This window comes from Nesoenas mayeri (genome assembly GCF_963082525.1).
Source record: "Nesoenas mayeri genome assembly, chromosome: 15".
In the NCBI taxonomy this organism is placed as follows: domain Eukaryota; kingdom Metazoa; phylum Chordata; class Aves; order Columbiformes; family Columbidae; genus Nesoenas; species Nesoenas mayeri.
This window is the reverse complement of record NC_137559.1, coordinates 14,275,287-14,290,831: the sequence shown is the minus strand read 5'-3', so window position 1 is coordinate 14,290,831 and position 15,545 is coordinate 14,275,287. Positions and strand designations below refer to the sequence as shown.

At 39.5% G+C, this 15,545-nt stretch overlaps 1 protein-coding gene across 1 annotated transcript in view; it reads left to right on the top strand.

Annotated features, from left to right (window-relative positions):
- Positions 1 to 13,783, top strand: part of LOC308046255 (uncharacterized protein) — a gene marked incomplete at both ends in the record, with an annotated part of 28,655 nt that extends 14,872 nt beyond the window's left edge. Inside the window, 12 exons of the mRNA XM_080353984.1 lie at positions 707 to 868; positions 1,662 to 1,739; positions 2,923 to 3,279; positions 3,825 to 4,181; positions 5,231 to 5,581; positions 6,473 to 6,604; positions 7,515 to 7,664; positions 8,122 to 8,238; positions 9,884 to 10,057; positions 10,753 to 10,960; positions 12,175 to 12,341; positions 13,667 to 13,783. Of these exons, the coding sequence (XP_080210110.1) occupies positions 707 to 868; positions 1,662 to 1,739; positions 2,923 to 3,279; positions 3,825 to 4,181; positions 5,231 to 5,581; positions 6,473 to 6,604; positions 7,515 to 7,664; positions 8,122 to 8,238; positions 9,884 to 10,057; positions 10,753 to 10,960; positions 12,175 to 12,341; positions 13,667 to 13,783 (2,370 nt within the window). The remainder of the gene's footprint in view (positions 1 to 706; positions 869 to 1,661; positions 1,740 to 2,922; positions 3,280 to 3,824; positions 4,182 to 5,230; positions 5,582 to 6,472; positions 6,605 to 7,514; positions 7,665 to 8,121; positions 8,239 to 9,883; positions 10,058 to 10,752; positions 10,961 to 12,174; positions 12,342 to 13,666) is intronic.
- Positions 13,784 to 15,545: the final 1,762 nt, after the last annotated feature.

Below are 15,545 nucleotides of genomic sequence, written 5' to 3'. Positions count from 1 at the left end.
CCATCAGGTCATGAGGTGGCAGTGAGCCTGAGTACTGCATTCTGTCTGGAACTGGATTTAGCTAGTTCTGATGTCATCCTTTGAACGTCCACTAAATAGCAGAAGAGTGTTTAGCATGGCTTTCACTTGGAAACCTCCACCCTCAGAACCATCGTGGATCGTGTTTCCTGGTAAAATGTTGCTTTCTGTTGTTTTCTGCATTTCTGCTCTAGATCTGTGAACAGTGCTCTTCTGCATCTCAAATTATTTTTCCATAAAAGAAAGTTTCATATATTTTGCTTGTTCAAACACATGCTGGAAGGCTCAAGTCACTAACACGCTCCCGTCTGTGCTAGGTTCAGCCCCTGTAGCACAGTGAGACACAAGGGTGTGCAGAGGAGAACTCTGTACAGTTCCCCTGTCCTGCTTACGAGTAGTTTCACTGCTTTAATCATGTGTGCCTTAGGATTCAAATCCTCAAGGGTGCTGAACGCCCTCAACGTGTTTGGAGACAGAAGGAATTATTGGTACACAGCATTCAGAAGGTCTAGCGTAACAGAAAAATCTCTATTTGAAATGATGCCCCTTGGATTAATTTGCACTTTTATTTTACCAGTGCTGCTCCTGTGACCCAGGCTGTGTTGTTTAAGTGTGTTGAAACAGACTCTGCTTTTGCTGGGATGTTGTTTTTTGTTACTTTCAATTATTTGGTTTCTTTTGTGCATAGAATTTCACCAAAAAGATTGCTGCAGGGATAACAAGCACAGTGGAGATGGAACAGCTCAGAATTGAAATAGAGAAGAAAAACACTGGCAGTGCTGTGGAAATTTCTCTTTCACTTCACCATGATGTGGGAGGACTGATGGACATTGTTCCACGTGTGCTAGAGGTGAGCAAAAATACTGCTATATAGTGTATTTGATGTCGCTTTCTGCTGTGCATTCTCAACTGTTCAGATTTACTGCTTGAGAGCTAGCTGGCAGGCCAGAAGGGAGAGAGATATTTGTCAAACAAGGCCACTACAGGAAGCCTAGAAATCATTTGCTTAACAATAAAGAGCAGATTTTCAAGGTGTGGTGGGTAACAAAACATTTTTGTCATGAAACTGGAGCGGGTGCTTGCTCAGGCACAATAACACGCGGGCCCAGCTTTCCCATCTTGCTAAAGCCGCGTTTGCAGGTCCATCATGTGGCTGTTTGTGGGTGTTGACAGCAGCATGAATAATAATGGCAGCAGTTTTCATACCACCAACAGCACTCCCCAAGGACTTCACTCTCTGCAGGGGGGACACAGCTGGTGGCAGCTGAAAGACTAAATGTCTACTTGTGACAGTGGTATTTTTTGTGCCAAACATAAGAAATGCCACTGTGTCCTGTCAAAATCAAAAGCCAGAGTATGAAAAATAGTTCTGTCTAGCAAGTAACAGTTTCCTACTATTTGAAGGTATTTTTCTGTCTGTTAATATTTTGGCATGAAAATTCAATAATAGAGACATGATTTAGCCACAGATCTACTAAACTGTTCAACTTTTTGAAACTGTTCTCTAACCTTGAATCTTAAAGCTACATTTTGGTATCATCATGCTTTTTTCCTGAAAGCAGCCTTTTAGCTCACTCTTTTGTATTTTAGTCCTCTCTGATTTTCTTCATGCTCTGAATGTGCTTTGTTGATAATGCCAACAGGTTGCTTGCAGTGGAGAATCCGCTAACCAACAACTTTCTGGCCTTTGCAATGGAGCAATTATATTTCATCATTTTGAGGTACTGACTTAATTTGTAAATTCTGCTGTCAACACACTGTCTCAACTACTACTAAGGGAATCTGACTACTGAGCATTGTCAGAGATGTAGAAATGGATTTGAGTTAGCTGGATGTTTTGCACACACTTTCAGATATTTTCACCCCCTTAATAGTCACAGATTCAAACAGGTCGGTTTAGTTCTCCATCTAAAACTGTACAAGTCCATGGGGAAGGTTGCACTCAGGTTCACCATCATGCAGAGATTGCTTATTCTGAATCAGAATTATCAACAAACTTGCATTCAAGTGCTACAGATTTACATCTTCAGTGCACAGCTGTGCACCAAGTGCAGAATACAAAGCAGAGGTAGGGGATGTTTCTGAGCCAACAGGTGCAACATCAGGAGAAAAGAGTGTGCACCAGGCAGAAGGCAAGAGTCACATTCATGTTTCTAGCTGAAGTCTCCAAGCTTTTATTTTCTGCCAGTGAGAACTCTATAAATGGTCTCATTCTGTTATTATACAGCCAACCTGATATGAACTGGACAAGGGAGCATGGGAGGCACAAGCTGAGAATTTAATGTTTTACTTCCTACTCTGTTTTCTACTCTTTCTAGTTAACAATTTGTGAAAGTCCCTGTGGCTATTGAACTGTGTGAGAAGGTAAACCTTATAGTCTGATGTATTCTTAAGAACGCGTTAAAAACATCTTCTGTGAGTGACATTACAGAAGATGTCATTTGTCTCTAGAAAGACAGTAATCACGGTGACTCTGATTCCCACGTATGTTCTAATAACGACACCAGACAAAATGCATTCTGGTTCTTCCCTCATGTAATATGGATACAATATGAGGTCTGAGAGGAACTGAACACATTCTCACAGTGCTAGAGCTTGATATACTAAAACCAGAAGTAATGATGGCAGAAGCAATAGCAGTTGATTTTTGTGGTATTAGTAATTGTTCTAATGGAGTTGTGAAGTTGAGGCTTTCTCCTGCCATTTTTATTATGGAACTCTGAAAAAAATATTTTAGGCAATCTCTCCTTTTGTTTAGACATTGATGAGTATGTAGGACAAATACAAAAGGTGTCAGGGTAGTAGGGAACTAGTTCTCTTTTAGTAACATGAGCATTTAAAGACAGTATGTGGCCTGATAGGAAAAAAAACCCCTTGACCACAGTTCTTCCTTAATTTTTTCAGACTCCAGCAAGAGTTTCACTGAATGGTTCGATGTTTACTGGCAACTTTACTGTCACCTTCTTTGGACATGTTTCTTTTCACGACATGTTTGCCTGCCTGCAGCTCCATGCCACCGCTAACATCCAGCCTCATTTAGAACTTGATTTCCAGCATTCTTGGCCTTGGCTTCAGTCTCTGGGAATTGCCAGAGAGAACCAGGTGAAGGTGTCAGCTGTGACAAGTGACAAGTATAAGGGTGTGCTGGGTATTGTCCTTGGGCCTTGCAGTTTGAAAGCTGATGGAGAAGTGAGCCTGGCATGGAATAAAACAGCTACGGCATGGGTACTTACTGTTAGGAACAAGTGCGTCAGTCTAGAGGTAAGCCTGGCTTGTTTTCTATACAGCATCATAGTCTGTGTGTTTCAGATCGTTAGTAAAGGACAGGTTTGGCCATTGAAGTTGTTCTGATGGAGGAATGAGCGAGACCACTGGCAGAGGGAGTGTGTTTGAAGATGAAAATTTGGAATAATGCGATGGTAGATGTTACCGCCATTTCCATTAAATAGTTGCTTAACTATAGCTTTTTAATGAAAATAAACTTTAGTCCTAGAATCTAGTGAAAAGAACGTCCTTTCTTTTTGAAATTGTGGAGGTTTTCTTTGGGGTTACAACTTTTTTCTTCTACAATACTTAAAAGAAGGCTCTTGTAAGATTTTTTTTTTTTTCCCCCCTCCCATTTTTGGTTTCTTTTTATGATCAGTTTCTATTTATGATTCCTCTGTGAAACAAGCTGTTTTGTATGGTCCTTTCCAAAAGCATTCTAGTTCAGAAAGAAGAAATGCTTTCTCATTAATTAGAAAAAAATTAGGAAGAGAGCTGCTTTACCGTGCGTACTTTAAATAGTATCATCTTTTCTGTTGCAGAGGATGGGATTGCCTCAATATGCAGCCTTTGGCGGCTCATTTCAGCAGAACATCTGCAATGTTGGCTTGTTGATGAACCTCCAGTGTGATGGCAGCACAGTTGATGTGCGGATAGAGGCTGCCTGCGAACACGAGTATACGCTCCAAGGGACGCTCAGGCACTCGGTTCCCTGGCTGAGTCAGCTGGGGCTGCCTTTGGAAAACTCTGTCCTGTTCTCTGCAGCCACAGACTCCACCACTCAGAGTGTCCTGTTGCTGCAGGCTGGCAAATGCAAACTCAAGGCTAGAGGAGATCTGTATATTCAGAATAAAGCTGAGTGGACACTGGAAACAGAAACAGAATGTCAGCTTCTGCAGGTAGCTCTTGCGGGCTTTTAAAGAGATATTTGGCATCAAATGCAGGCCATAGAGGGTTTTAACTAAAGTAACAAAGTTTGAGTGTTGGAAAGCCGCTCTAAAGACAAACCTGTCATACAGCATTGGCAAAGAAAGTGTCTCATATATGTGTAGGCTGGGATTAGTTCAGTCATTGCTGCTTGTTGCCTTCACAGACCAAGACTGCCCTCTAAGGCTGAACAGTGGTTTTAGTCTGAACTATTTGTCAAAATATATATTCTCTGGTCTGTCTTTTTTACCAAGTAGAACTTTTGAAATGTCTCTTTTTTTTTTTTTCCCCATCTAGCCTCACTGACTACGTTTAAAAGAATGATTGTTGTGGATTTAGGGATTATTTCCAGACGTTCATAGGCATTTATGTTTTGCTTTCAACTCCTCAGCTTTAACTTCTTCAGCTAAAAAAGCAACAACAGAAAAACAAAAATGACAGGAAAGTGTGTTATCCATAGTGAAGAGGGAATGAAAGCCACTTAAAGTATTTAAAATTGTAGATTTTTCAGTATTTTTACAAATACTTTAAACGAATGAGATGGTACATTTCATTTGGGATGTTGCACAAGACAAGCTTGAAATTTTAGTATTAAAAAAAATAATCCTGACAACACCAGGTGGAGGAATATCTGTTAGGCCTATTCTTTTTTGTGGGTTAGTTTGTTTGAAAATTGAGATTGGTCTGGTCTGAATGAAGCAGAGGATATTCAGTAAACTTTGCCACTCTAAAGAAATAGGCATTTTGTATTTTTGTAAACGTAAAACTTCATCTAGGTACAGAAGTTGTAAATTCTGCAGGGCAATCCTAAGATCTTCCCTCAGACGTTATTCAAGCAGAATTGCCATCTTACCATTGGGAAGGAGAAAAATGGCAGTGCAGATATCACAGGTTTTGTCTCTGATATTGTAATGTAGAATCTCCTTTCTTTTATGCTAAAGGAAGAAGAAAAAAGACTCAATACTGACTTATCTTAAAGTGTATGCATAATCCATTGTTTTATTTTTTTAAATCTTGGTAGGATCTCAGTATTCCAACTCAGTCACGGCTCACAGGATCTGTTCAGAAAGACAGTTGCCGAGCAGAAATTGTCTGTGTCCTTGAAACAGAAGGCAAGACTGCCCGTCTTGAAGGGAGAGCGGAGTGCAAGCCAAAGATCACACTGGAAATGCAATTCAGGCATGAGCTCCCTCAGCTGAAGGACATCCCAAGGGAAAACGAGCTGTCCATCACTGCACAAAAACAGTTAAAATATCATATCGGAATAGGAATGAAATCAGGTGCTTGTGAGCTTCAAATGAACGGGGACTTTGACCCTGAAAAGAAGCTTCAGTGGAAAATGTTTATAGAAAACAAATGCCAAACCATTCAGGTATTGGAAGGAGTATTTTTTTGCTTTACTCTTGAATTTATACATCTAAGCCAGGATCTTTACACCTGCTGAAGTCAAAAGAAAATAGTCTAATGACTTCAATGAAGAAAAACATTCTCCTTTTAATGTTACATTGTACTTTTGCAGTCAGTCATTCAGTGTATTTTTGTACAGTATAAGCCAAATTTTCTATGAATCAGTACCTACAGTCAGTGGACTTGCTTGCACTAGCTCTAATGTATTTTTTTAAAAGCAGGGCTGAGAAATCTGCAGGGTTTTAATATTCACAAATAATGAATATTCACATGAACGTGTCATTGTTTGCAGTCTGGCCTCATTTCTGTATTTTCTGTATAGACAGGAATGGAAGGGACAGCAGAAGTGTACGGAAAGCTTGAGAGAGATGTTATCACAGAATGATCTGTCTGTTCAGTGTGCAAGTCAGAGTAAATCTGAATACACAAAGACAAGATTCACCTGCCTTCTTCCAGAAACAGAGCTGCCATTATGAACCTATGTATGCTGTCTGCTTTCACTGGATTTATGGATGCTTTGGGCCACTGGAGCAATGTCGAGCATCAAAAATTATTAATAATTGACTTTTCACTTAGGCAGAAAGAGCTGCCATATTGTCCTATGTTCTGTTTATGCTGGCTCACTTATCAAAAATATGCCAGGCATAATCAAAATGAAAAAGACAAGATGTATAAAATGTAATAAAAAGCTGTCAAGATTTCTGAAGCATCCTATAGGATACACTGCCTGATGTGCTAGATGTACACCTCGGTGCTATTAGAGCTACTTATTAGGAATAATGAAGTTCCAGATGTATAGTTTATTTGATCTGTGGGTAAGTGTATAAGTGGTGAATTATTTTTTTTACTTGGACAGGATCTTGGAGCACCAGTAAAAGTTGCTGGTTCAGGCTATGTTTTGATGGATAAAATGAACCTGGATTCCCAGACATTGATCACTGTTGATGAAAGTAAATTACAAGGACTCCTTCTACTAAAAGTCACTGATGTAAGTATCCTGCAGACTGATAGACTGCACGTAAAAGTACTGAGTGACATACTCTGAACTGTCTTATTGGAAACAAATAGACAAGCTTTAGTAGTAAATGCCAGAATAAAGTCTTGGAAAATCTGGCACCTGTAATGTGCAGTAAAGCAGATATATAGGTTAATAGAACACAGGCGCTTCCTTAATCATTTCCTTGTTGTGCTCTTTCTGTGTACATATTTATTTTTATTTATATTGTACTATTTGATGGTCCCTATGTGGCAAATGTGACAAGACAAGCAAACACAGAAATGTTGATCTCACTCCAGGTACTCCAATATAACACTCTTCATTCATTGTGAAAGCATACAGCAATGCACAAGAAGAAAGAAGATGTGATTTGTAGAGTCATCACTGTGATTTACATTGCAAAATAATAGGCAGCGATTAATTGGGACGCTGCTGTTTGTTCCTGCAGTAAAACAACAGCACAGGAAGGGCTGTGAATTTCTTGCTTGCCTGTTGACAATTGCAAGTTTGGCTTCTCTGGTTGCCAGTGGGGGAGAGCAGAGTACACACACAAGTATCTTCTTCCTTGTGATCATTGACTTTCTTGCCATAACCAGTAATTTCTGTGTATTTCTGTTTTGTCAAGGAACAGAAAACTAGTGGGTTTTTTTTTTCCACCAGAGAGAAACATTTACACTCTTTTCCCTCTTAGCTGAAATATATATATTTTTAAGCTGATCTGTTAGGCTTGATTTTTTTTATCTCTTTCCTGGTGTAACTTCCCTAAGTTCATTGTGATTGGGTTTTATTAGTATTAAATGTAGGACACACAGGTTTGCTAAATGTCTGGTTTGAGCTGTGTATTGTGGCAAGCTTTGGGTTCTACACACACTTTGCTAAATATGCTGTGAAATATTAACAGGAAAGACAAGAGCTGGATGCGGTGCTAACCCATAATATTCAAGGAGCTGCTGACATTGGCATTCCCATGAGGTTGTTAGTTGATGTTGTATCAGAAAAAAACAGTGACTTCTATAAGAGACTTATTCACTTCTGTGTGAACGGCAAGCAAGTAAGTGTCTCCTCCGTGTTAGGGAGATGTGAGCTGAATGATTTGGTAAATACTGTTCCTTCAGTTGAAACAGCTGTGCATGAGGCCTTACAGGAATACTCTGCAGCAGCGCGTTTGGTTTTTAAAGTCTTGACTAAATGAAGGCAGTATCTTTCAGCCTCTCCTGTGCAGTTGCTTCTAGAAATAAATGTGAGGTCAGCAATGATCCATGACTCCTGTTTGCAAACTGTATTAAACCTTTCTTAGCACATATCTTCATTTGGTGCAGCATATTCCCTATTACAGTACGAAGCTGTGACTTATAAAAATTAGACAATTCTTCACCGTAAATTTTCAATAGTTTTCATAGTCTTATTCTAATATGTCGTTAGTACAATAATTACAATTAATCAGAGCAGTCTCAGTATCAGAGATGTGCTGCAGTGAACTTTTGTCGTATTTTATTTGTACTGAACAGGTTACAGAAGAACTGAGCTTTGTCCAGAAGTTGGATGTTGTGTCTCTTAACTACAAACTTACTCATAACATAGAGGCACTGAAGACTTTGCAAATAGAAGACAGGATTGACTTGCAGGTAAGTTATCAGACAAACAGGGAGACATGAATCCTGCCTGGAATCACACCATGATGGAAGCAGAAGCTGTAGAAGTCAGATGGCAAAGAAAATAAAGTGTAGATGTGACTTCATGCATTTGCTATTTAGGGTGGCATTTTTGCCTCACTGTCAAGGAGGGTAGAATTTTATTCATTCAGTTGTTAACTTTGGCATCTTTATCATCCTTTCTGTGATGCCATCATGCATAAGATCGTAGCATAGCTTTCAGAGTTGCTTCATAATACTGCTTTGCTTAAAAGCCGAGAATTATACAGGAGAAAAAGCTTGTTGCTACAAAATATAGCCCAATGTAGCAGGTGCAAACAGGAAAGATTGTTTTCAATGTTTTAAGATACAATCTAACCTTCAGTGAAGTACACTTCCGAATTAAGGTGTCTGTGTTGTCACACCACCTCAGCTTTCATTCTCATTTATAATTATTTCTTATAAAGAAGTGCTCTTCTTTACCTAAACTCTACTGAAGTTGGTCCTTCCTTGCATTTGATTCAGTTGCCAGAGAGAGCAGCAGTGTCTTCTGTCCTTCAATATATAATTTGAAGAATGGTGAAGTGTTCATCATCAAAGTGCATTGCAGGATGTGCAAGCTGTAATTTTTTGTGCCAAATCAATGGCCTGGGACATTTGAATTTTGTACCTGTGCATACAAGGACTATCTTGGAAAGAGCTGGGATAAGATGGGCAGAGAAGTGTGATGGTGGTAAAATGAAGTGTCACTCTATAATGAAGAGGTAACAATGAACAGGTCACTTCCTTGCTGTACAGATTGTACTCCTGAGTTCTGTAACCCATCAGAAGTGAAAGGAAGTTGGGGGAGGTGCTGTCTGTCTAGGTGGAATGTGGAGTTGGAAAAGCACGTTGCTGCTTATGCTCCTGGTGAAATAAGATTTTCCTGAATTTGGGTGTTGTCCCAACATACATGGCTTGTGCTGCCTGCTGCTGTTTTAAAGCCGTTTATGTGTTCTTTTTCTCCCTCCACCCTCTCCTTCCTGCTCTCTTTCTCTCTGTCTTTTTTTTTTGTCCCCTAAAGCTCAGGGTGGAGGGCAGTGCAGATGCTCACTTTGTTCCTGATGGCAGTGCAGAAGCTCAGTTTGTTTGTGAGGGGTGAGGAGAGAAGCTTGCTGGATCACAGCTTTCCATAGGAGCAAGAGCTGAGCTTCCAGCATGCGCTGCAGGAGGAGGGCAGGGCCTCTTAGCCCACGTGCATAGTCTGACAGATCTGCAGTTTACCCTGTGCAGACCAGACACAGCTGAGTACTGATACGATTTCACTGTTTACATTCCAAATGGTATTTTCCTCCCAGACTCTGATTAACTGTCCTATTTTTTTAATCTGAGATATACAAGCCTACAGCACACCACCTACTCTTTATTAATCATATAACTGCTAGAATAGGGTTAAGGTATGGTCGTACTGGAGAATACGTGTTAAAATGTTGCATTTAAAAATAAGACATCTGTAACTATGTTGTGTTATAAAATTATACAAGATTAATTTTTTTGACACATCTTTGAGATGATACTGCCTAAAGCAATGAAAGAACCCTAACAGGAGCTTTGCCTTTTACAAAGCTGCATTTTCACAATTTACCTTTGTTGCACGCAGGCCATCTTGAACCTGAAAGTGATCAAGAGCTTTAGTATGAAAGTGCATTATGGTGCTCACCTCACAGTTCTTGAAGGACAAATCCAGGAGTTTGAAACAAGCACCAACATAACTGGGAATTTCCATCACACTTGGCCGTGGCTGTTACAAGCCAGAGTCCCATCATCTTTACAGGTAGTTTCTTTCTCTCTTTTTTTTAATTAAAATTATTGTCCTTTATTACAATGTAATAGCCCATGGCTTGAATGAAAACTACTGTTTTCTGAGGTACAGAATGGAAGCTGAGATTTTTTTGATATATCAAAACTATGGATGGCTAAAACCTGAGCTAGTGAAATAGGAAGTTTCTTTTTGACTGCTTTCTGGACCAGATTATTCCATGCCGATCAGTGTTAGTACAGTGTGTATTGATATTGTAACTCTACAGGAGAACAGTTTCAGCATGTTGTATCAGGAATTGGAATATTGCTCCTATGTTCTTCAGTGAGAATTCTGTGATTAAAAAAGTACTTCTTTAAGTGCTTTTTCAGGGAAGCGTTGGAGTACCTACTATCTGGTAAATATTGGGCAGTATGCATGGGTCAAGGATCCTTTATGTAAAGGGAGTCATGTTTTTGTGGGCTAAAAGAGAACCTAATGAGAATTTGACAGAAATCAATGAGGCTGCTGTGGTTTGAAATTCATTCAATTGAATGGACTCCGTACTGGAAAAGTCATAGATGATTAATGAAAGGCTAAGATTTTTTTCTTAATGGATAGATTTTTGCTGTAAGTATAGACTAGAGAGAACTTCCATTTTTCTTCTGTTTTCAAGTTAAGTAGTATTCAAATGTCATTTCAAGAACTTCTATCTACATGTCATTTTTTAGATTAATGTGGTTTTTCAAGGGAGAAACACTACTCAAGAAAGATACATGCACATTGCAGCTGGAGAAACATCAATCACCTACGTAATCAACTCCTATGATGTTGGTCACCAAGTGGATATCTTTTGCCAAAGTGTCCACAGCAGCGAGGCACTGCAGGCGTCTGGCTACCCCAAGGTGATCACCCTGCTTCTCCGTTTACAGAAATCAGGTGTGTACCTGCCGTTCCTTGCCAGGTTCTTGCTATATAATAGCTCTTTGAGGATGTTTCAGCTATTCTTTCAACAGCTTCAAACTGACTAAGATTTGCTGACAGTAACTAAAAAGGGGCTTTTTCTTTTATGTAAGTAAAATTGTCATTCTTAAACTGCATCTGTTATTAGTTATGTTACATTTCTTTTTTTAATTCCAGAAAAGATCTCATGTGGTAACACCTGGTAAAACAAATGATCCCCAAGATACTTAGCTGCAGAAAATAAGATTCCAATATCACACAAAAGACCTTGTTACAGAGCACAAAAAATGTGAATTCCTGTTTAGTTTAAAGTGGGCTTTGAAATGAATTCTAAATAGCTTTTATTGTTTAAAGTGTGGAGAGGAGACAGAGCCATCCTGCATAAGCCAGTCTGTCCTCCAGGCTTGCCCTGACGTAAGTCCTACCTGCACGTCCCTCAACTGCAGATTTACAGTGTACCCACACAGGAGTATATTCTTGTTGAAAAAAGCCCATCAATTGTGAGAGCACCAAAGAGTAGGAATTACTGAGGTGGGCAGGCACTGAATCAATAATAATGTTAGTGGCACCATCTCTTTTCACCCATTCTGAAAAAAGCAACAGGACAACAGGTGGCTTTTCAGGCTTTCAGTGACAGTGGTCACAGTGTGGTTGCAGACATGTCTGGAATTTTGTCTTCTCTGTAGAGAATTTTGGGGTTTCACATCTCTCATCTCATTTTTATCTCTTAGCAGTCTGTATTTTTTTTTTTTTTCTAATATGAAAAGCTGGTAGGAAAGTGGGGGAAAGGCTTCCAAGTCATGTTTGAGCGGTGTTGGTCTGCTGGAGCTGGAACAGAAGGAGTCACGAGAGGTCAGAACAGCTTAGAGCTCTTCTCTAGAAGACGTGGCTACTCTTGCCAAGTGCTGCAGTTGGCTGTACAAGCTCATCCGCTCTAGCTGCAAAACCATATTACTGTTGGGAGCTCACTTGTCACTTGTATGTGGGTACACAAGCTCTGTTAACTTAAGACTTCATATGTTCAAGGATTCCAACATCCACAGGCCGAAGCGCTTGTCATTCTGAATGGATGACTTTATCACAATGAATGTTTCAAACCAAAGCTGGCTGGATTGATTTTATGTAGGCAGTACTGAAATACCTTGAAAATTGGCCCCTCAAAATGGCATTATTTTGTTTTTGTTATTTAGAAAACAAAGCCAAGACTACCTGTGAAATCCAATATGATGACAAAGATATAACTGTGACTATGGATGTTGACACAGACTTTCAACTCAACGGTATATTTGGATTTGTGGCGGAGGTGAAGCACTCAGTATCACTGCTCCATCATCTGGGACTCCCCTTCTTTCTTAAGGTAGGTATTAAACCACAGATCTTTTGTTGTGCTTTGATTAGAGTTTTTATCTGTATATCCAGAGTGCTTCCAGCAGCTTCACTGAAATTACTCCAGGTTAATACAGGTGCAGATGAGAGGTGATTTGGTGCAGTTTAACTGAATCCTTGTTTAACTTAAGTATGCAGCTAATGCTCTGTTTCCAAGGAAACTGAGCAGGTATTTCAGGATTAATCACTTCAGAACAATAGATTTACTGTCACTTCCTGGCTGATATGCTTTACTAAGACTTTTGGTAGAAAACAGCTATCCTTTATACCTAGGGAATTCCTTGGCTTCATTAAACCATTTGTATCATAGATACCTAAAAAGTTTTGGTGTTGAATAAGCAGAAATAGATTTATATTCCAAACTGCTTGATAGGATCAGCAAAAGCTGTACCCTTGGGAGTCAAAAGCTCATCCCTTGGGAGAAAAAAGTATCAGTTGAAATGTCTCCCTCCCTTTTGGAGGGTAGTACAGCACATCCGACTCATCCATGGCCTTCTCTTCAGATAAGAGGCTAAGTAGCTAGGATACAGGATTAAAGACTTTTCTGAAAACAAACATTCGATTAATATTCAACCTGCATATTAAGTATGTTTCAAGGGAATATTCAATGCCAACATTTTATTGAAATATATTAGATATATCCCCTGCTTCTTCCCCCTCAATCTTTTGTGAAATGTCTTTCATCCTCTAAATGTTTGAGTGAAAAACAAAGAAAAACAGAGATAGTAATTCTTTTGGTGCCTTGTCTCATGTGTAAGGTATGTGTGTAGTCATGGGACATCAGAAATCACTGTTCCCACAGACTTTGCCAAACACACCATGTGTTGATATTTAAGTGTGGTGCTTATCTTCCCCAGAGGGATTCTTTAGCAGTTTCAGGATAAACCTGTAGATGAGCTCCCAGCTGTGGGAGGAAGAAAATACCCTGGAGTAAAAGATTTGTGGAGCTCCATTTCATCAAAACAAAGAAGGAAAGGCAGTATCTTTACAGTATATGAAAAAGAAGAGTGAAGGAGACAAACAAGATCCTGTGGCTCTAGGCTTAAACCAGATAAGGATACATTGAAAGTAAGGCTAATGTTTGTCAATAATGCAAGTGACTATGGAAACTCACAGGAAAAAAAACAAAGCCATCTCTTGATACTTTTGATTTAGGTCTAGAAAGTATCTAGAAGGCTGTATGGACCATAAACTTCAGTCAAAATGCTGGTTTTAAGTCAGTCAAGAGACTGCTTAGTTTAAGTGAAATGCTGAGTAGCAGCTATGGCACGTGATTTGTTTATTTCCTCCCCCCAGCTGACAGTTCAAGAAGTGCTGACTGAACATGAACTTGAAGGAGCTCTGAGGGTGACCTGGGAACGGAACATGAACTTCTCCTTTGTCATCAGCAGGAAAAAAGATCATCAGGGGTAAAAGGGTCATTCTGAGCACTTCAAAATTGTCATGAGGCCACTCTGATTCTGTGGAAAACATTACGGGTTTAGTCACCAAAGCACTGGTGAAATGGATAACAAATTTTTGATGAAGTCAATAGTCACACCAAACAGTCCGTACACCTTGGGAAGTTCGTGAAGGGCTGCGGAGAGATCCCCCTCCTCCCAGCTTGGGCATGCTTGGCTTTTTGCCTGACCCCACAGCACTGAAGCAGCAGACAGTGAAATAATCCATAAAACTCTAGCAAGACAAGTACTTAAAAATATACCTTAACATGACATAACTGTTTAAATCTTAGTACAGCGTTTTGACACAGCTGAACCTTGTAAAATGATGGAGACTCACTCCATTTTCTAAGCTGATATCAGTATGGCTGTATCTTCTGTGCTGTTTTCTCTATTTTTCTTCTGCCTTCTAAAAATTTTCAAAGTTCTTCAAATAAACAAAGAATGGAGTAATTCTTTACTTCAAAAGTGTCTGAACAGAAATATTTGGTATACCTTACAAACAAAACTGTAGCCTTTTGAGGGTGTTTAAGAGGCATAATATTTTCAGTCTTGGGGTATTCAGATATTTCTTAAGTTTCCAGCAAAAGACCTTTGCACTGAAAAGTCTTGTAGGTTGAACTCACTATGAATTGTAAATTCTAAGTCTGGAAGCCATGACAATGCTTGCAAAGTCAGATTCCAAAATACCTATCACATTTTTTTAAAAGCTAACGCACTTCCTATGGCTACTAAATGACTAGCTGAAGTAATTTCTGATCCACTGGGCCACATTCATCCCGGGGTGCATGCACAGGCTTTCCATGGAGGTCAGAGGTGACTCTTCCGTTTGTTCTCCTTTACCTTTGTGTGAATGCATCAAATAATGTGGGCTGGGTGCACGTGCAGTGCGAGTTACTGCAGTTTATAGCTCTAAAAGCTGTGGCAGACTCCGAGGTTTCTCGGATAACTTGTGCCGTCACCGAGAGCGGACTTGAAATACTGTTGAACAAAAGTGTATTTCTTCCCTCTAGTGAAGAGCTGAATATAAAAGCACTCCAGACTCATCCCTTCCTACAGCACTTCCCCAGTGCAGCAGAACTCTCTTCTAAGGTAACTGGCTGCAAGTTATCATCACATACATCATTGCAAATTGGACTCGTTTAGTATTTTAGGAATCAAGCTGCATTATTTCTCGTACTAGTATCTCTGACCTTGTTGTTATTGAGGATGTTCATGTTTTCAAAGGTGCTAACAGTCTCAACCTACTGGAAAGGATTTATTCCGTTTGACTCTGCATTAATTGTGACTTCTAGTAGATGCCTCTCAGGAACGGTTTTTATTATTCTGGCTGCTAAGAAAAGAGAGACTGGGCACAAGTAGGTTCTGGATATTGGCTGTTTGCAGTGCAGAAATACCCAACAGCAAGGATATGCAAGGAAGATGAAGGGGGTTATTTGTCAGTTAAATGCAGCACAGTTACTCCTGCTCATGTAAAAACTAATTTCTTATGCATGTTATTCAGTTTATGCTGTTTTGTAGCCATGCCCTTTATAATGTGAATGTAAGGGAAAATCAGATCCCTCTTAGGTCCTCAGGACCATAATTTAACATACTGTACGAAGAATGTGAGCACAATAATTATTTTATCTTTCTCTCTCTTTTATTTCTTCTTCTTTTTAAAAAAAATAATTTTATTTTATGGGAACTTGAAAAGGTAAATTATGATATGAGTGAAGCAAAAGGCAAACTCTTCC